The sequence below is a fragment of the Fusarium redolens genome, assembly GCF_020744475.1.
Source record: "Fusarium redolens strain MPI-CAGE-AT-0023 chromosome Unknown BKA55scaffold_11, whole genome shotgun sequence".
In the NCBI taxonomy this organism is placed as follows: Eukaryota; Fungi; Ascomycota; class Sordariomycetes; order Hypocreales; family Nectriaceae; genus Fusarium; species Fusarium redolens.
The window spans coordinates 54,301-73,677 of NW_025763674.1; the positions used below are offsets into that span (position 1 = coordinate 54,301).

The 19,377-nt window shown below is 48.9% G+C and overlaps 7 protein-coding genes and 1 non-coding gene across 8 annotated transcripts; 6 read left to right on the forward strand and 2 right to left on the reverse strand.

Annotated features, from left to right (window-relative positions):
- The first annotated feature begins 1,694 nt into the window (after positions 1-1,694).
- On the forward strand, positions 1,695-1,789 carry BKA55DRAFT_t194. The gene has a single exon. It is a non-coding gene; the product is annotated as a tRNA-Ile (tRNA).
- A 706-nt stretch (positions 1,790-2,495) lies between these two features.
- BKA55DRAFT_572871 (BCS1 N terminal-domain-containing protein) lies at positions 2,496-4,382 on the forward strand. The gene has a single exon (XM_046193167.1). The coding sequence runs from the start codon at positions 2,617-2,619 to the stop codon at positions 4,069-4,071; it is 1,455 nt and encodes a 484-aa protein (XP_046047253.1). The 5' UTR covers positions 2,496-2,616; the 3' UTR covers positions 4,072-4,382.
- A 6-nt stretch (positions 4,383-4,388) lies between these two features.
- BKA55DRAFT_572872 (uncharacterized protein) lies at positions 4,389-5,836 on the forward strand. Its single transcript, XM_046193168.1, has one exon. It carries the CDS (start codon positions 4,431-4,433, stop codon positions 5,571-5,573), a length of 1,143 nt encoding a protein of 380 aa, XP_046047254.1. The 5' UTR covers positions 4,389-4,430; the 3' UTR covers positions 5,574-5,836.
- A 760-nt stretch (positions 5,837-6,596) lies between these two features.
- Positions 6,597-9,201, forward strand: BKA55DRAFT_572875 (amino acid permease/ SLC12A domain-containing protein). Its single transcript, XM_046193169.1, has 4 exons — positions 6,597-6,958; positions 7,066-7,344; positions 7,445-8,155; positions 8,204-9,201. The coding sequence occupies exons 2-4, from the start codon at positions 7,083-7,085 to the stop codon at positions 8,866-8,868; spliced, it is 1,638 nt and encodes a 545-aa protein (XP_046047255.1). The 5' UTR covers positions 6,597-6,958; positions 7,066-7,082; the 3' UTR covers positions 8,869-9,201.
- Positions 9,202-9,219: 18 nt separating this feature from the next.
- Positions 9,220-9,669, reverse strand: BKA55DRAFT_540951 (uncharacterized protein; the record flags this gene model as incomplete). The annotated part of the gene is made up of 1 exon (XM_046190321.1): positions 9,220-9,669. One exon carries the CDS (start codon positions 9,667-9,669, stop codon positions 9,220-9,222), a length of 450 nt encoding a protein of 149 aa, XP_046047256.1.
- Positions 9,670-10,970: 1,301 nt separating this feature from the next.
- On the forward strand, positions 10,971-15,026 carry BKA55DRAFT_595270 (uncharacterized protein; the record flags this gene model as incomplete). The annotated part of the gene is made up of 3 exons (XM_046195781.1): positions 10,971-11,301; positions 11,350-14,319; positions 14,380-15,026. 3 exons carry the CDS (start codon positions 10,971-10,973, stop codon positions 15,024-15,026), a joined length of 3,948 nt encoding a protein of 1,315 aa, XP_046047257.1.
- Positions 15,027-15,291: 265 nt separating this feature from the next.
- On the reverse strand, positions 15,292-16,602 carry BKA55DRAFT_572878 (uncharacterized protein). The gene has a single exon (XM_046193170.1). The coding sequence runs from the start codon at positions 15,907-15,909 to the stop codon at positions 15,364-15,366; it is 546 nt and encodes a 181-aa protein (XP_046047258.1). The 5' UTR covers positions 15,910-16,602; the 3' UTR covers positions 15,292-15,363.
- A 592-nt stretch (positions 16,603-17,194) lies between these two features.
- Positions 17,195-19,247, forward strand: BKA55DRAFT_73268 (uncharacterized protein). The gene is made up of 2 exons (XM_046201225.1): positions 17,195-17,372; positions 17,436-19,247. The coding sequence occupies exons 1-2, from the start codon at positions 17,365-17,367 to the stop codon at positions 19,129-19,131; spliced, it is 1,704 nt and encodes a 567-aa protein (XP_046047259.1). The 5' UTR covers positions 17,195-17,364; the 3' UTR covers positions 19,132-19,247.
- Positions 19,248-19,377: the final 130 nt, after the last annotated feature.

Below are 19,377 nucleotides of genomic sequence, written 5' to 3' on the forward strand. Positions count from 1 at the left end.
ACGATTGAGATAGTCGCCTCATCCGGAAACGCTCAATCTTGTTCACCGGACACCTCAACCCATTTCAGGCTCTCGTCTCAGGTCCCTTACGGCTGCTCCGATGCCCGGTGGCTCTCCGGTGGCTTCGCGGCCGATATGTCTTCTCTGACTTTCTCTCGGCCTCTGCGCTACTGCCTCTTCCTCTCACGACTCTTGACTCTATCATGTTGCCCACCTCGTCTCCGCTATAGGACAGCCCGGTTCACACATCCTCGTCAGACCAAGACTTTGTCTAGAAAATCGCCCCCCCCCCCCCAGCAAGCTCACTCGAGATAGCTAGCGGGAGCTCTCTGACGTTGTTGAGCTTGTGCTCGGTGGTAAAGTGGGGGCGCCGACACAGCGGCGCCGTTGAAGAGCAAATGCAGTGGATGGGATTGGACTCGGTAGGTGACAGTGGAGAGTGATGCGACTTACACACTTTTGGCAGTTAGACAGGCGACCCAGCGATGATGTCGGTAATGACGATAGTAGAAGAATTATCAGGATTCAAAAATGAAAAGCATCAATATGGGGGGAGGGGCAGCCGACTTATATGATGCCCTCCCTCCTAAACCTCCTCTCCTCTGTGCCGAGAGCTATTCCTACCACAGCCGATGCTTCGGGGCACTCGACGGGAACATGCGGGACGGCCTGGCCCTTGGAGACCATTGATCGGGCTCGTCACTCTCACTTCTTAGCAAACACACTGACTCTGATTCTCGTGTGACCCCATCTTCCCCGCATACTTGAATATCGTGAGCATCACGGTTGGCTGGAACGCCGCCATAGCCCATGGCTGTGGATATTCCGGGTTGACTTCCGCTGATGCTCTTTGACCAAATCTCCAAAGCCACGAAGCTGAGGCCAATCATATGAACCAATGCACCACCGCAGTTGCATTGCCGACGACAACCATTTCTCGATCATTCTCGCACACTGCAAGACTTGCGTAGTGTTGAAACATGCTACCCAGCAATATCATTCATATTACACTCAATTTGAGTAATCTGAAGTTGGAAATCATGATCGCAGTTGAATTGGTGGAGCTTCGACATCATCTTGTGGGGTGCTCAACCAAACATGATCTCGGTGATCTAATACCGAACCGCAGTTCCATATTCATTTTCATCATGCCAATGACGAGACAAACTCGGATCAGCAATTCGAATCGATGTTTCTATGTCCAGTTTCGACTTCCCTTCCCGGCTGATGCCGAATGTCTAATCCAGAAAAGGCGAATGCAAATTTTGCAATGTCTGCTTGATCGACAAGACAATGCATGGCAGTTGGACATGGTCATAAACTTGTCAATGTTTACATCACGCAGTTTGCGTTCGAAGGAAGCTAGAAAACTACTCAATTGCAACCTTGAATAGTCTAATCCCTCAGCGGATCTGGTCAAGGTCCCGTCCACCCGAAAATACATTGCATCGAGGTATTGGTTCACACAAAGCCAGACTGTAGTTTCGAGATCTCACCCCCACCAGTCCCTCCGTCCGTCCCTCAACCCCGCTTAGGCTATGAGGTTCCAGAACTCCATGAAGCTCACCCCAATCTCCTGCTCCCCCACTTACAAGTGCTGGATTAGCTAACGAATTGCTGCTTATCGTCGGTCAATCAAGTTGAGTCGCTCATGGATTTGCAGAAGCCAGGACTCCTGCAACAACAGCTGATTGGCTTCCGTAGCTCAGTTGGTTAGAGCGTCGTACTAATACTTCATACCGAGTATCCGGTAATGCGAAGGTCTCAGGTTCAAGCCCTGGCGGGAGCATTGTCTTCCAATGCCTATCAGCTGTTCTTTTTTTTGCGGTTTTTGCTGATTTTTGGGGCCGTGATTCTTGTGGTGGTGGTGGTGGTGGTGATGATGTCGCATTTATGGACCTCAGTAGCCCTTTGTTCGCATCGATATAAACAAATGAGTAGCTATAAGTCAGAGACTCTTGGTCTTGATTGACTAAAACACAAGATCTCAGCCCTCAGTAAATCTAAGGTTTATGTAAACTCAGTGGTATAGATATCTCAATTTCTACAGGGATAGAGTTTAAGTCAGGCTAACTACCCTGGAGCAAGATTGCCAATATTGATCTCACACATAGTAATGAACTTCCCAATACAAGCCTACAAAGTTGGTCTGCACTATGTTGTTGCTTTCTACACCTATGTGGTCTGAAAATGCGCACTTGTGGCTACGATAAGCGGCAGTCTTATGGAATACTCTCTGGACACTGGTGTTGTAAGTCGTGTGGTGACATGAGTAGCTACTCATCCATGAATTATTGATTGATCACAACCAAATCATAGAATTAATATTACACAGAGACTTAGTATCGAATCCAATGCTTGTACTTGGTTATCTTTTCATACTCCATATGTCGTATTATTTCATCGCTAAGCAATATAAAGATTGGATCTCGTTCACGTGCAACGATATAGAAAAAAAAGAGGGTCGTCCAGAAACCCCGTCATTGTCTTGAGCATCATCACAAAGTTTTAAACCAATCGTGCCAATGCCTTCTCGTTGACTATGCCGACCAGAACCAATGTGAAAAATTCAGTATTGTCCTCTAGACCATTCACACAACCACTTCTTCGCTGAAAATGGACGAGGAAACCCTCAAGGACGCTCTCAAAAGCTTCCCGAACGCTGAAAAAACGGCACCACCCGCAGCAGCAGCTTCAGGGCTCAACATCAACGCTCTGTTCGAGAATCCGCTCTTCGCCGGTGGAATTGGCCTCGCATCATTAGGAGCAGTTGCAGCTTTTGCACGAAAAGGCGCAATCTCTGCACTCGGAGCAGCTCGTCGCCGTTTGCTAGTCAATGTCGAGATCAGCAAGCAAGATCCCGCATATCCATGGATCCTTGCATGGTTGTCGCAACCCCGTGAACACCCAGGCTTCATTGCCTCTCGCCTTACACGAATACATAACCTCTCTGTTACAACGACGACTGCATCTCGAACGGCTGGAGTCAGCGGACCTCAGAATGCGCATTTCTTTCTACAACCTGGTTTCGGACGACATATCGTCAAGTTCGGCAATGCGTACATTGCCGTGAACAGAGAAAAGCACAATACCGCAAATATGAATACGGGTGAACCACACGAGATTGTTCAATTGACTACTTTATGGGCGCACCGACACGTTTTCGAGGCAGTCTTCAGCGAGGCGCACCAGTTGGCAGCAAAGGCGAATGAGGGGAAGACTATTGTATACTCGGCTCGAGGAATGGACTGGGTACCGCTGGGTGACCCAAGAAAGAAGCGCCCATTGGGCTCAGTCATCTTGGATGACGGTGTCAAGGAGAGTATTGTGGGCGACGTAAAAGACTTCTTGAACCGACAACAATGGTATGTGGATCGGGGTATTCCCTACCGAAGAGGTTATTTGCTGTATGGTCCTCCAGGCAGTGGAAAGACCTCGTTTATTCAGGCTCTTGCAGGAGAGCTGGATTTTAGTGTGGCCATGATCAACCTCAGCGAGATGGGCATGACGGATGACAAGCTAGCATATCTCCTTACAAAACTACCCAAGAGGAGTTTGCTTCTGCTGGAAGATGCAGATGCAGCATTCGTGAACCGACGCCAGCGAGACTCTGATGGCTACAATGGTGCTACTGTTACCTTCTCTGGTCTCCTTAACGCCCTTGATGGTGTTGCTGCTGGTGAAGAGCGCATTGCGTTCCTGACGACCAACCACGTTGATCGCCTCGATGCCGCGCTCATCCGACCTGGTCGTGTAGATTTGATGCTTCGCATTGGTGAGGCCACACAATACCAGGCTGCTCAGATGTGGGATAGATTCTACGGTGACGTTGACAAAGATCACTCTGGCCGAGAACGGTTCCTTGGCCGCCTCCAAGAGCTGGGCCTGTTCGGCGTTGGACCTGACGGCAAACCATCGAATCGCCACACAAGCACAGCAGCGATTCAGGGACTGTTCCTGTTCCATAAGGACAATATGGAAGGAGCTATTAATGACGCTGATGGTCTCATCCCCCGGAAGTTTGAGGCTTCAGACGAGGTCCCAGAGGGAGCAATCAAGACACCTGCATGAATGCATGTGCACTTGAGATTTGTATGAATATGTAACATATGACTGGCTGTTTTGATACCCTGGATGGAGCTGAGACGAAATCTTGTATAGAGATATGTGTATCTGTAGTGAATAAGAGGCTTGGAAGAATGAGTCAACCGTAGCACAAAATTTGCGTTGCTGAATGGATGAAGAAAATATCTCTGTTAAACCCAACGACTACTGGAAAGATGTGTCGTCCAATTACAGACAAAATTTCAGTTTTCCTTGTGTTTATGTCAAGGCTCATGACTCTATCGTCGTTTGGAGTTTTTGGTGAATAAAGTGTTAGCTGGGGCCACGGTTGCCTAGTAGTATTTTAGCTGAGCTCACCCACGGATATGGACTCAGCCATCGTCTTCAAACTCACAAGCTGCAAAAAAACAAATTCCGAGCAACCATTTTTGGCACCAGGCTCAGATTATCTCGAAACAATTTTTCCTTTTTTTTCCTTTCAGAAAAGCCCTCATCGAATGTCGTCCAACAGAGGTCAACAAACGCTGGATTCGTGGATATCATCCAGACCATCAAGACCTGTTGCTTCATCATCTCAAGCATTTTCATCAAGAGGAACTTCATCAAATCAGCACCCGTATTCATCCAGGAGTAGACGCGATGATCCATACAGACGCGGTGTTGCGCTCGCAGCTATAGCAAAGGAAACACGGACAGTCCTCCCTGGTATCCTTTCTCAGTTGCCAAATGTCGACGCCAGCAGATCAGAGAAGCTTGAGATCCACCAACTACCTCCGCTCACAGCTGCCGAGTGTCCTAGACGGACACCCTCAGGGAAAGCAACTATTAGAATTTCCAACGACGACAGTTTCAACGCAGCTATACACCTTGCGGATCTCAAAGGATCCGCATCAGGTCGCGTTGCGGTGCTGAACATGGCAAGCCATGTCAGCCCAGGTGGAGGATGGTTGAAAGGCGCGCGTGCTCAAGAGGAAGCGTTATGCTATCGAAGCTCGCTGTATCTTTCACTGCATCGAAGATATTACCCATGGAGGCAACGCATGGGTGTCTACACCCCCGATGTTGTCATTATCCGCTCCGATCAAGAAACCGGACACCAGCTTCTCATGCCCACCATCCAAGCCCAGAACCTGCCCGTCGTAAGCGTTCTCAGCATCGCAGCCCTACGCACACCACCCGTCAGGACCATCACGTTAAACACGCCCAAAGGCCCTGTGGCCAGTACAACCTATGCACATCCTGCTGATCGCGACCTTACCAAGCTCAAGATGAGATTGTGCCTGCGAATGGCGGCACGACGAAACCATGGGCTGCTTGTACTTGGTGCCTTGGGATGCGGCGCGTTTAGGAACCCGCCGAAGGAGGTCGCTCGTTGTTGGCTGGAAGTGTTGAAGGAGCCCGAGTTTCAAGGCGGCTGGTGGGAAGAGATTTGGTTTGCTGTGTACGATCGGAGAGGTGAGGGTAATTTGGAGATTTTTGAGGAGGTACTCGGTGGTGTTGAGGTCTGAGATGAGGATATGAGATGAGTGAGATCTGGGGAGCATGAGCATGTTTTCAGAAGCACTTAGCATCGGTTTAGGCGCAAGTCAAACGTAGCTGTCTCTTTTTTTCTTCTATCTGGATGTTATGCATACCAAATATATTTCTTCTGCATCTCCAGCCCCCGAGGAAAGTTATCATCGCAAGGGACTGGCTGTAATATCAACACAAGCTTACATTGAAAGGGGCGGAATTATTCTTCTTCCAATTAACTAATCTCAGAGTGCAAATATGAAGAAAAAAAAAACTGAAAAAATAAAAAATAAAAAATAAAAAACTAAAAAACTATTATTCCTACTGTTCGCTGAACTCCAGTATTTCCCAGCAATTCGGAATGGGCCCGCCATTTGAATCCGGTGATGTGGAGCCAACGGCGCCGATGGTCCGGACAATCGGCGCCGCAGAAGCGGCTACAGCTTGGCTCGGCATGTGAAATAGTGTCTTGGAAAAGCTTCACATTTTAATTAGACAAGCTGAGACACAAAGAGAATCTGATTGGATGTTGAATGTCAAGAAATGAAAATCCCACGTTGGCGTTGTCTTTGGCTGAGAATCGTCATAACAGGTGATATGACACAATTGATCAGGGCTGCTTTAGTTGAAGCATAAACAAACAGGATCTTAACCAGCGAATAATCTAAAGCCTCCAGAGGTTCTGTAGTTAGGTAATTCTATACGGCTGAAATCTAAACTCCTGCCACAACACCCTCTCACATTCTCAGGGTTCATTCAAGGATGTCTCAATACTTCACGCTAGCAATCTCTAAATCTCCACTGATGTACCACTTTTATGGTTTGCAAACTCTTCCTGCGGGATATTTTGATGTCGTGATCAGCGGTGGTTATTGCGTTTTAGAGAACCCCAGGTTTGCAACGCCACAAATGCATTCGAGAGCCATAGATCCGGAAGCAATGAAGCCACATACAGATTGGAGTGGGGGGTCTTTACAAGGGACCAGAGAGCAGCAGCTCTTCAACGTTGAAAATAAACATATGAGAATTACAGAAAAAGATGCATAGACTAACCAGTCATGCGTCTCTATCTTATGAGACTAGGGTTCTTTGAGTCCTAGGTCCAGAATATTCCCATCCTTTCAGGGTACCACAGCTCTCTGACTCGCTGCCATCCCAACCTCCATGACCAGCAGATAAGACCCAACGAGGATAGCTTCTAGGGAATCCATGAAGAGCGGGTCGATCCCTACTCCTAAATGCAGAACCCTACGCTCGCCTGCGTTAGACCGGCGGGCCCCTTGATGATGGCATAATCGCCATCCTGTCGCCTCTTAAACTAGTGTCTACTCTATCTCGACTTTTCTTGCAAGCCTTTTACAGAAGTTTTATATACATCTCCGTGAGTCCGAGACACTTTCCCTCTCCCCATTCCAGCGGCTGTATCCATATATCAACAGCTTATCTTTCTTGGCAATCAGCTCTGATTCGACCCCTCTTTGTCTACAGAGGTTGTCATTGCCAGTATGGCGTTCAACCACAATAAGGACGAAGATGTCGTCGCTGGCGATGGTCCATCGGAGCATAACTATGACTCTGGACGCTTGCATGATACAGAAGAGGCCGAGTCTATAGACCCAGATTCTGGTGTTAAGCGTGGTCTGAAGAATCGACACTTGTCTATGATGGCCTTGGCTGGCATTATCGGGCCTGGACTGCTTGTTGGTGCAGGCGGTGCATTGAATGTCGGAGGACCAGCTGCATTGCTCATTGGATTTGGTGTTGTCGGTATGATTCCCCTTGCTTAAGGTCTTTGAAGAGGATATGGGACCAGATGGTTCTATTTTGTCTTCAAATCTTTACGAATTTTAATGCTGACTCTTAGCAGGTATCATCGCCTTCTGTATTATGCAGTCCCTCGGCGAGGTGACAACACTATACCCCGGCGGAGGTTCTTTTATCTCTCTCGCCGAGCGCATGGTAGACAAGTCTTTCTCCGTCGCTGTAGGCTGGAATTACTTCGTCATCTGGGCAGCTGTTCTCGCCAATGAGTACAACGTTATCTGCAGTATTCTCACATATTGGGGCCCAGTCGTTCCTCTCTGGGGATACTTCCTCATCTTCTGGACAGTATTCATGGGATTCCAACTTCTCGGTGTTGAAGCCTTTGGCGAGGCCGAGTTCTGGCTTGCACTGATGAAGCTCCTCGGATTAACAGCGTACTTCATCTTCGCCATCATCTATGCAGCCGGTGGTTTGGTTGGTCAGGATGGATCTGTTGGTTTCAAGTACTGGAGTGACCCTGGAGCTTTCAACGGAAATGGCTTCCGTGGTGTTGCATCTGTCTTCGTGTTTTGCTCGACGTTCTACTCTGGTGTTGAGTCTATCGCTGTTGCGGCCACTGAAACGAGAAATCCTGGTGTTGCAGTTCCTCAGGCTATTCGACAGGTCTTTTGGCGTATTATCTTCGTCTATATGGGATCAGCTTTCTTCTTTGGAATTACTTGCCCTGCTAATGCGGAGGGACTGGTGAATGGAGGTTCCAAGGCCCTTCAGAGTCCCATGACTATTGCGATTCAGAATGCTGGCTGGCAAGGAGGTATGTGCATTGTTTCCTTTCCTCCGGGGAGATACTAACATGTTGCAGGCGTCCACCTTATCAACGCCTTCATTCTCCTGACTTGCTTGTCCGCTATCAACTCATCCATCTACTTCGGTTCCCGAACTGTCTTCTATATGGCGCAGTCTGGCAAGGCTCCTAAGATATTTGGCTGGACCAACAGCCGAGGTGTTCCTGTCTGGGCAATTTTCATCACCAATGCTGTCGGTTCCATTTCCATGATGAACGTCTCTACCGGTGCCTCCAAGGCTTACAGCTATATCGTCAACCTATCTGGTGTCAGTGCTTTCCTTGTCTGGGGTAGCATCTGCTTTATCCATATCCGCTTCCGTCGAGCTTGGGTTACTCAGGGTCGCGGTCTCGATGAGCTTCCGTACAAGGCGCTCGGCTTCCCATACCTCGCCTGGTTTGGTCTTGGGGCTTGCATTTTCTTGGCTTTGGTTCAAGGATGGACTACGTTATCACCATTCAATGCTGGAAACTTTGTGGATGCTTATATCCTAGTGCCACTGTTTGGTATCATCTACGTATTCTGCAAGCTTCTATGGCGTGGAAAGGATCCTCTCAAGCGCAGTTGGAGCATCGATCTCGACAGTGGCAGAAGATTGGATCTGGATTACAAGAGTGGTCCAACAGAAAGGGATGTCCCTGGCCAAACACCTTGGTGGAAGAAAGTATGGGCTTGGTTCTGATTTTGAATCAGGAAATAATGGAACTGTCGGGTTACGATGTTGAGCTTTTCATGATACCTATTTAGCTGACGATTGCAAGCAAATATAACTAGCTCCTCTATCTCCATATGTTGTACATTGACATAGGTTTACGAAGTTACATGGTCGGAGTGAGAAGATGAGGCACCGTTGCGAGAATATAGTAAGCACATAGTATCATTCGCCATGTTTTCGCCAGGGAGGTTATGATGTAAGTCTTGGAGGGGGGAAAGAAAGCATATACAAGGTATTGAAACTCCATTACTACATTCTACTCCTAGCCTTTTCTGCGCTCAACACTGTCAGAAACAATACCCTTGTCTCCAGCCTGGTTTAATAAGTTCCCTCATTCTTATGTGTACGATCTGTTAGGGGAACAACAGAGACATGCTCTCCGGGCTTCAGACTGAAGCCCACAGCCATCTCATTCCAGTTCGCCATCGCGAGCGCAACGAGTTCACCACCAGGGTGCTCAGGGGTACGTTGGAACCTAGCCTTAGCAATGGCAACAGCATAGGGATGTCTTCCTGGGCGGTCAGGGGGCATAGCATTAACGATGTTTTGCGGACAGAAATTGACTGGAACCTTGACCATGACCATCTCGACGCGGTATTCGGGGTCAATAGGCCATGGAATATTCCTGTCGGCGATGACGTTCATCACAGACCTGACAAGGTCATGAGTGATGTAGACGGAGTGCTTGTCTGGGTGAGCAGGACCAAAAGGCACTGGCTTGTCTCCGAATATGGAGCGGACCATTTGGCAGAGAGAGGACTTAGGCATGTTGAATTCTAGGCTCGAGAGATTGTAACTGTAAGACATTAGTATTATCTGTAAGTCGATGGTTGAAGGGATTTGATATATGATGGAGTTGTGGTCCGTTATATAGACGGTCAGAGGATATAAGCACGTTCAACTGTTCGGATGGGCACTTCTTTCACCAATGGCTCATATGAATAGAAATACTGAACATTCAAACATCTTCTTTGTATCTATAAATCCATCAGGCTCAAATGAGTATTTCTCTTTGTTCTCAGTAGGATACTTGTTCAGTAAAGTGATATGCTCAGTCAAAGACCTCTTGTTCAAAGACCAAGATGAACATTTCATCAACTTGTAAAGGCAAGAATTCAGTTAGTCTATCGCCCTTCTAACGTAAGCCAAAACGGCGTGCTCTCTTTGTCAACTACAATCCATCACATGGAGAATCTCATAACTGGCATTGTCCCTCGTGAGTAAGTCATTATATGCTGCTTGGTGGTGGACAATTAAAAATCAAGGGGCGTTTTCAATACGATATCCTGAGACATGTATACCACTTTTTCTAACAATATCAATGTGGTACAACAATCTCTTTGTCAGTCAATGATGCTATTCACAGTCACATGTGATACCTCATTCCTGGTCGGACTTATTGATTCCCCGGTTTAAGTTCAGGGGCACTGCAGGGGCCCGTGCGGAGAGCTCGGGAGCGGGCTGGCGGGCGACCACAGGATTGGGTTCCTGTACATGTCTTCCAGAAATTCTGCACCAGTACATCACCAACTTCTCTCAAGTTTCAAGTACATGTACATCTAGACCTCTGTCGATCTCATTGAAGTGATCGCAACGTGCCCTGTTGCGCACCCTCTTGAAGTTCCCAACAGACATCGACAATCTCGACTAGGGATCTTACATCACGATCGACGATTTACGTATTAGCCAAGCGTTTCGCTCGCTACAGCTTCTTTAGCGATTACCGACTCGTACAGGACAAAGACACTTCTCCTCTTCAACCTCACTCACGTCATACGCATCATCCAGATAGCTCCTTTCCACCAATAAGTGGGCTATCGCTATCGTTATCGCTGTCGAATGCCTCATTGCCGTATCATGAAATTTAGCCCGAGTGCTACTGCGACTTAATTACGTTCACCGATAATCTCTCAGGATCGAACAGCATTCGTTCTGCATGTGTCGCCATCCCGTTCGATCCGTCCACGATCTATATAAACCACGCCCAAACTCGATCCAATTCCCATCCTCAACGTTGCGACCTAGGGAGGTCGAGTGAGCTTCCAGACGACCGGTCACAAGTCGAATGAATGCAACCTCTAAACCCCTTCCTGGCCGCCTTCTTTAAGAGCTCCCTTCCCAGTCAGTGCACGCCAGTACACCATCACATCCTACTGGTTCCGTCAACGGATGTGCTCCTCACATTCCGCGAGACCGAGAGCGGGAGTGCCCCTGCTGAGGTCATCGCATCGGAGGACTTTCTCGCCAGTCACGTCCTCCGTGTGCCATCTCCAAATGGCGTCGCAGGAGGCAAAGATGGTGTCCAGAACTTAAGGGAAGTGAGAGGAAAGGCAAAGCAGTTTACGACACTTAACGGCAAGAGTGTGGTCATCAAGGACGCTTTCATATATAGTAACAAAGGTGCGAAGCCAAGAACTGGCGAAAGGTAATATTACTAACCGAGGATAGGCTTCAAAACACTCGCCCAGGCCCAGCTTCTGAATGACATCGTCTTCTACCCCGACGTCTTCGAACCACGGCAATGGCTTCTCTACTATATATCGAGACCCCTTGTGGGCGTCTGGGAGGAGAACAAGATTACACCAGCGATCTTGGTCCCCGGTGTACGAAAGCGCAGGATTCCCGATCAGAAACAGACACCAAACGCTGAGTCGACCGAAAACACTGCTCCTCGAAAGAAAGACATCAAGAGTTTTCACGACCTCCTGAACAATTTCCCGATGATTGCGCGCCAGATGCAACCCGGCCTTGAGAAGTTATTCGTCGAGTTCAGCAACGTCTTCCGAAGTCCACTACCTCCTCCCCCGTCAGCCGAGCACATTCCAGATCCCCCACCGAATGGGTCTATCACCAATGCTGCAAGGCGAGCGCGCTCTAATAGCGCATTGGCAAGCACGGGTGACGATGGCAGATTGCCAGTGACGGAGAACTTCTATGCTGAGGACGATGAAGATATTATGAGAGCGTCTCTTGAAACCGCAGTCACAACTGCGATCGATCTCTTCCAAGGAGTCGACAAACAACAACTTTCTCTTCTTGGCGCGACGACAGATCTGACTGGTCCTCTTGTGGAGAAATTGATTGAGCGTTATGTCACAGAAAACGTTCACAATCAACTCTGGCCGAGACTCAATGCACTCAAGAGACCTTATGACCTCGAACTAGAAGCAAAGATCAGAAAGATGCAGTTTATCGATATTTCACAACTAGGCATTGCCATTGATGGTGGTTCGAAGGCGAAGCATGATCTTATCATTCAGCTAGGACCGGCTGTTGAGGAATTCAAGAAGATATCTGCGGCCACTTGCCCTCAAGTCATGCTAGATCTTTTACTATCAACGATCAAGATTGTGTCTCGCTTGACGGATTCATCAAAGTCTCAGGCAGCGTCATCGGATGTATCCTCGGAGAAACCCATCATGACTATCAACGCGGATACCTTAGTCTCATTCTTGCTCTATGTGGTCATCCGATCACAAGTCAAGCAGTTGCAGGCACGCTTGATTTACGTCAGGAATTTCATCTTTATAGACGACGTAGACAGCGGCGAGTTGGGCTATGCGCTGAGTACATTCGAGGCAGTGCTGGCTTATCTTGTCCTTGACTCGGCTGGCTTGAGGCGAGCCAGCAGAAGAAATAAAGCTCTGTGGGATGCGGCAAAGACAGGAACTCTGGACGACCTTAAAAAGATCATGGAACCTGACTCAGGGGCTGTTGATGATGACGAGCTATCAGAATCTCCTACGTCCAGCCGTCGACCATCTACAGTATTGAATCTCCAAAACGACACAAGATCGACAGGCCCTTCGAGGTCTAGAAGATCGTCATTGCGTCTCTCCTTTAACGATCCGTCCCCATACGAACACTATTCTCATGGTTCAGGACTCAGCCATGTATTCCCCTTCCAAGCAGAGGGTGAGATCGAAACACACTCGCACGACTTTTCTATACCAGTACGAAGGGTGAAGAAGGTGGCGATGGACACCCGAAGCATATCAGGCGATTCTGAGGTTTCATTCCACTCTCGCACGGGGAGCGTTGGAACCATCGGCAGTGCTCTGGAAGGGGATGTTTCAGTGAACCGATTGTCACAAACGAACAATTCCTTCGGAGAATCAGTTCTGATGATGGCCATTCAAGCTGAACGTGCTGAGACGCTCAAGTACTTGCTCTCCTTAACCGATTATTTCTCTCCTTCTTTTGTTCTAGATGACATGAACAACGAAGATACCACCTTGCTGAGTGCTGCCATCCAATTAGGCAATGCTCAAATCATAGATTTAACACTCGGGTTTATCATCACCTCAACAACTCCTGAACAGTTAATTTCATATCTGGCACAGCAAGACATCTGGGGCCGTAGCTGTGCTCATTACCTCTTCAACGCGCCGGCTTTGATCACTCGAATCGGGCACCTAATACCTTGGCGACAAAGGGACAAGAACGGGCAAACTCCGCTCTTCGCTCTCTGTCGCTCTTACGATCATAAGAACTATCTCGAAATGGTGGAAGCTGGCCTCAATGCTGCAGCTGCAGCGCAACATGATGGATTGCCCCTCCATATTGACGAACATGTCGACAGCAAGGGCAACACGCTGCTTCACATTGTCAGCAACGCAAGTCTTGCCATGAACATACTGCAATTTTGCGATGTTGACGTCAATGCGACGAACGATAAGAGGTTCACAGCGTTGATGGTAGCCAGCAAGTATGGCAGATATGACATGGTCCGTACCCTGTTCGCCGATCCAAGAGTGGATGTAGGGGCGAAGGAGATCAGAGGCCTCACAGCAGTTGAGCTGGCTAAGGACGACGATGTGAGGAACAAGATCGACGATCTTGCCTTGTTCAGCATGCCCCCTGGGCCAGATGCACGTATCACTGGTGTGGTCAGGGCATTCTTCGTGGAAGATGCGACGGTGAGGTTGGTGTTGAAGTCAGCGGCCCCAACGGATCACGATAGTTATACGGTGACAACGAGTCGTCGTTCGCTCTCTGATTTCGAACATCTCCCTACTCTTCTAGCGCTTGAAAATCCAGCTTCGTGGATACCCTCACTCGCCGATGTTCGCTCTCCGTTCCAAATACCGTCGAAACCATCACGAGCCATTCTGCGAGACATGCAAGCTCGCGCAGACTGGTTCTTGAAAATAATGCTTATGCACCCAACTTTTGCCACGCACGAGATGCTATGGGAGTTTTTCCTGGTACCAGAGTTGCAATTGGATATGATGGAGCAACGGACGCTTCTCAAAACAGAAGCGCGAGCAGAAAAAGTGCGAGATGAATATGAACCTGTGGAGGACGTGAGGGAGGTGGAACAGTTCGTCAATCATGCGCGAGAAATGATCCGGAGCGTGAACTACTCGACTAAGAGTGCGACCAGACGCGCCAACAATCTTGGACTCGTCGCAGCAGGTACGTACACTTGACGAACACTGTGACCCAATGAATTTCTGTGAGCTAACCAGTGACCAGACATGTACGATTCTTCAGTGTTGCTTCATCGAGCTGTTTCAACACTGCAATTCCTCCCTCCGAGATACATAGATGCGTTTGAGACGTATGTGCGATCCATCGTCCCCACTCAGTCAAACGCGCAAGCAAACCTTCACTCGTCATTCCTGGCTCTTCAATCTACGGTTCAGGCACTGCTGGCGTCCTTGTCTCGGCCACCCTCCATCATTTCTCAGATGAGGGCGGCCAAGCGTGAGGCCGACAGAAACTTTAATTCTCTTAACAAGTCGAGGTGGCCACTGGGTCTTCTGGATGATACTAGACAGCGACTATATGATGAAAAGGAGGAGAGGGCACGGAAGTCTCGGGAGGAAGCCGCAAATCTTGCGAGGGAACTTAGATACACACAACAGACAGTGGCTGCAGAACTAGCAGGGTGGCAAGAACTACACGAGAAGATGGGCCGCCATGCTATCCGAGAATTTGTACGGGGGATGGTGGTGCAGGAGAGGATGAAGTTGGATGGTATGCTGAGAGCTCTACGTAAAGTGAGGTTGCCTGATACGATTGTGGTGGGTAACGGGACTAGAACACCAGCCCCGTCACAAGTGAGGGAGCCTGAAGAAGTCGAGATGGATGAGAACGGGGATAATAGCGAGGCTTCATGAGGAGGGTAGTGTTGGGTGTGGATACCGGGGAACTTCAATCCATGAGATGAACATCAAGTATACAACACTACAAGGACGCGTGATATGGTGACAGAAGATGGAAGAGACGCGTCGAGTGGCGGTGGAGCACATGTCCTTGATGCCAAGCGAAGCTGATCTGCATGGGTTGAGCGAAGCGAGGAGGGGCTGGTAAGGCAGAGCCTACGTAGACTGAGCAGAACAGACAGATGAGATGAGATGGATGGATGGATGGATGGATGGATGGATGGATGAATACCCCTAGCTGGTGAGAGAGTTATAGAGAAGTTTCTTGTGTCACTTGCATTAAGTGTATCTCTTATACCAGCAAGCCATTCTGTTGGATATGGTCTATACAGTTGGCTATTTGGAAGGAGTTTGGGATTAGATGACTATAGATAAGCACCATTATACCGAGATGGCAGATATTGTTATTTGAAACAAAAGCAGAGAATACGTTCAAGAAATTCAGAAGCTCTAGGGTATTGAGTATGAGTTCAGTGGTGGCACGATGATGAGGCAGCGTGTACCTGGCATCATGAGGTCCACCACAGGGAGCAAAGTACACTACGGAGAGGCATAAGAGACATTGTTGCAGTGAACACAAGGGGTAGGGGTTACAGAAGAGGCAAGTGGAGCGAGATACAAGCGTGGACGTGGTCGCGTTGATCAGAGAAGGCGCTTTAGCCGTCAAAGCTTGGCGAGAGGCTAGGACCAGGATAGAGAATGAATGGCCAAAAGTTGAATGAAACATGAAACAAGAAACGGCAAGACACAGGGAAATGCAGCACGTCCACGATAGTCTGCAGCAGATACTACCTACTCCCTCCATACAGTAACCTCCCCATATTCTAGAGCCACTCATTTTTTTCCCCAGTTCAAAGAAACTTCGCGATTGTTAATGGACGCGATGTCTATTGGTTGACGGCGCGTGAGATCCTGGCGCGTCGATATCAGCGAATGAGAGACAAGATCCAGGTCGCGACATTCAAACTCGACTCTCCAAGAGAATAGGTTGAGGCTGTGTAAGTCGAGATGGGAAGAGAGATGAAGAATCTGGTGGATCGAGAGCAAATTTCCGTAGCCGCGGAGAATGGTGCGACGATGGGCTTTTTAATATTTAAACAAAGTCAAAGACGCTCAATTTGGCTGTGGTGTATTAAGCGCCCGTTAGGTAGAGACAGTAATAGATTAAACGCCCGGCGGTTAACGGCAGCGACAAGGGAAGGGCCAAGGCCACTGAAACCACGTAACAGGATCTGCTTCTATTCTGAGACTTGGAAGATTGAGGCTCATACTCATACGTATACTCTTCTAAACGCCATGTACTCTACGGGAATGTTTTAGATTTAGACTCCGGGGGGGGTAGAAATGACCCTGAAAATGGGATGAACGGTTGTCCCTCGCAACGAGAAATTGGTGTAAAACGCGATAGTAAATATATGTAGGTATAAAACACGCTCTGAAGAAGAATATCGCGACTTTTTGAGAGTCGCGTTCTGGTGTTGAACCACGAGAGAACGAGCTAGATATGCCAAGTCAAGGATCTAAAAATGAGTCACAAGCGCTGGGCCATTCAGCGACCGGGCTCGTGCATTGACAGACCCAAGCCGAGAACCATGATCCTTGGCGATGATCATGACGCCTGGGGTAGTATTACACAGTGTCTATGTCTTCTCGCACTTATATCCCCTCCTCTGGACAGGAAGAGCTTACAGTGTCAATACGCATCAACCAATCATGGCCTCTACAACTTACACCTCGAATCGAAGCGCGTCCGCGATAATTCTCTGCAGAGAGAGACGATGGGACGTGTTTCAGATTCTTCTCTTTCTCGTGTTCCCAATGAGAGGAAGAGAAGAAGAGAAAAGATGTTTCTTGTTTCGTGGAGAGTCAAGGGGATCGGATGGGTCCTATGCCGGAGCCCAGAGCCGTCAGCCGCCCATCGCCAACCATTACCCTTCTCTGCTTCATCGATAGCATAAGAAGACGGCCTCTCCCTGGGTCTCTGGTCTTCTTTCTTCTATTTCTATCCAGCATCATTCATCGTCAGCCTGTCTTTTACCAATCATCTCTAATCATCCTCACTCTCCTCTTTCCATCTGTTTACATCTCTATCTACCTATTGTGATCCGGTATCACTATCACTATCACTATCATCAGATCAAAAGCTTCACAGCAAACTAGCAAGTCTCGCTGGTTCTGAGACCTTGTTCTAACGAACTCCAAAAACTTCCGGTTTCATCTTGACCTTTTCACGGAGCTGGTCTCCTGATCCTTGTTCATACACTTATAGACTCTCACTAATACTTCCAACATCATGTCCACGTAAGATACTATCACCACCAAAGACTATCGACCATACATACATAATGCTAATACACACTCAAGAAGTCTGGCAGTCGATATGCCCTTCGACTTCAACTTCCCCTCAGCCTCTATTGAGCGCACAAGTCCTCCTCCCATGTCAACTCTGCCCTTTGACCAAGCTTTTCTCGACATGGCCTATGCTTCAGCTTCAGCTACTGCAGCTGGTCATGTCTCCGGCCACTCTCGCTCATCATCAAAGGCTTCAGTCTACTCTACCATCTCAGCCGAGTCGGACCATGAATCTCTCTGCTCCCGTCTCACAACACCTCCTCGTGCTTCGCCAGCTGTTCGTCAGCATGGCCCTCTTCTTCTCCCCAAGATTCGCTCTCAGGACCAAGATATTGATGCTACTCCTTGCCACTATCGCATGACTACTCCTCCTGCTCCTAACCCTTCTCGTCACTCACGGAGCTACACCAACCCTGAGTCTCTTGCCATCACCTTTGACACTCCTGGCTCAGTCAACACAAGCTTCTCTAGCCAGCCTGATGACACTCTGTCTGCGTCACTCCTCACCTCTCCGGCAAACTTTGCCGCTCACATCTCTGGCTCTCACTCACGCCGTGCTTCTAGCCTTGATGCCACCACAATCGATCGCTATGGTTATCCCACCTACCGTCAGATGCCCTCATTCGTTCCCGTCCCTCAGCAACAATCTGACTATGGCTTCTATGACTACAGCCCTCGTGCTCAGTCCCCACTGAGCCTCACTGCCACTCCGGATCCTACTCCCAACACCAACCTTCTGAGCTTTCTCACCTCTTCCAACCCAGCTGCTTCTCTGGTCCGCCACATCTCGTTCCCCGTGCGAGATGCTGCCACTAAGCACTTCTGGTGGGATGTTCGCAACATTCGCTCATGGTCCTCTTTCAACGCATCTGCAATTCTTTCTCTTCCTGGTGCCTCTCTTCTTCTCACCAACCCTGTCCCTGCGCCTCTGCTCCCTCAGCCTACCTTCACTTCTCGTCACCCCGAGACTGAAGCTCAGCTTCACTCCATCTATGCCTCGTACTATCTCCCCAAGCTGAACTCGGCTTTGACCATGTCATCAACTCGCCCTCTTCACCTCTCAGTGCCTCCCAAGACTGCTAGCATGAGCGATCTCCTCTTCGTTGCCAACGCTGCCGGCGAGTCTGCTACTGCTGCTGCCATGTTCGGTGGTAAGCCCACTGCTCGTGTTGTCGGCATTGTTCGCAGCTTTGACCGATTCAACACTGGTATGCGTGTTGAGGGTAACATCAAGCGTGTTGAGTATCTCCGAGGCCTCTCAGCCATCCACCACGCCATGCGCGAGCACGGGTGCCGCTATGGTTTCATCCTCACTGAGATTGAGCTCGTCCTTGTCCGCAACGGCACTGCCAACACTCCCTTCTTCGGCGATCTTGAGGTCACATCAGTCCAGCTCGCTGCCTCTGCCCCTGAGGGTGACGCTTCAACCCTTCCCCACGAGACTCCCCTCACTGCATGCCTCGCCCTCTGGGGTCTCTGCCAACTTGCTTCCGATGACACACCCGCTGGCCACGCCCACTGGCGTGCTGAGATCGGTGCACCTGCTGAGGGAACTCGCCGCAAGGCACAACCCCGTGACTCTTGGATTCCTCAACCCCAGCTGGCTGAGAAGCGTGAGGCCAAGAGAAGTCGCGGATGGGTGTGGCCCGAGGACGCCATTGGCCGCAAGGAACTTGGAAAGCGAGGTGTCCGATATGGCGGAGTCTAAGGGCCTGGTGCCTTTAGCAGGATGATGATGAGATGATAGATGATGGATGATTGGAAAGAAAAGACATGATAATGAATGAACATGCGAATTTTGTAATCAGTTTAGTATTTAATTAAAAACACTTCAAAAATCATATTGACTGCATCACCGTGACCTCATCTACTGAATGAGTGTGAGCTGACTGCGAAGTACAGAAGAGCGACTTGGGCATGGGTTCTAGAGAGACTTTTCTGTTTCACTGACTTA

Coding starts and splice junctions, on each gene's coding strand:
- BKA55DRAFT_572872 (XM_046193168.1), top strand. CDS start 4,431: ATGGACTCAGCCATCGTCTTCAAACTCACAAGCTGCAAAAAAACAAAT.
- BKA55DRAFT_572875 (XM_046193169.1), top strand. CDS start 7,083: ATGGCGTTCAACCACAATAAGGACGAAGATGTCGTCGCTGGCGATGGT. Junction 7,345..7,444: donor CATTGGATTTGGTGTTGTCG/GTATGATTCCCC, acceptor GACTCTTAGCAG/GTATCATCGCCTTCTGTATT. Junction 8,156..8,203: donor GAATGCTGGCTGGCAAGGAG/GTATGTGCATTG, acceptor AACATGTTGCAG/GCGTCCACCTTATCAACGCC.
- BKA55DRAFT_572878 (XM_046193170.1), bottom strand. CDS start 15,909: ATGAGTGGCTCTAGAATATGGGGAGGTTACTGTATGGAGGGAGTAGGT.
- BKA55DRAFT_572871 (XM_046193167.1), top strand. CDS start 2,617: ATGGACGAGGAAACCCTCAAGGACGCTCTCAAAAGCTTCCCGAACGCT.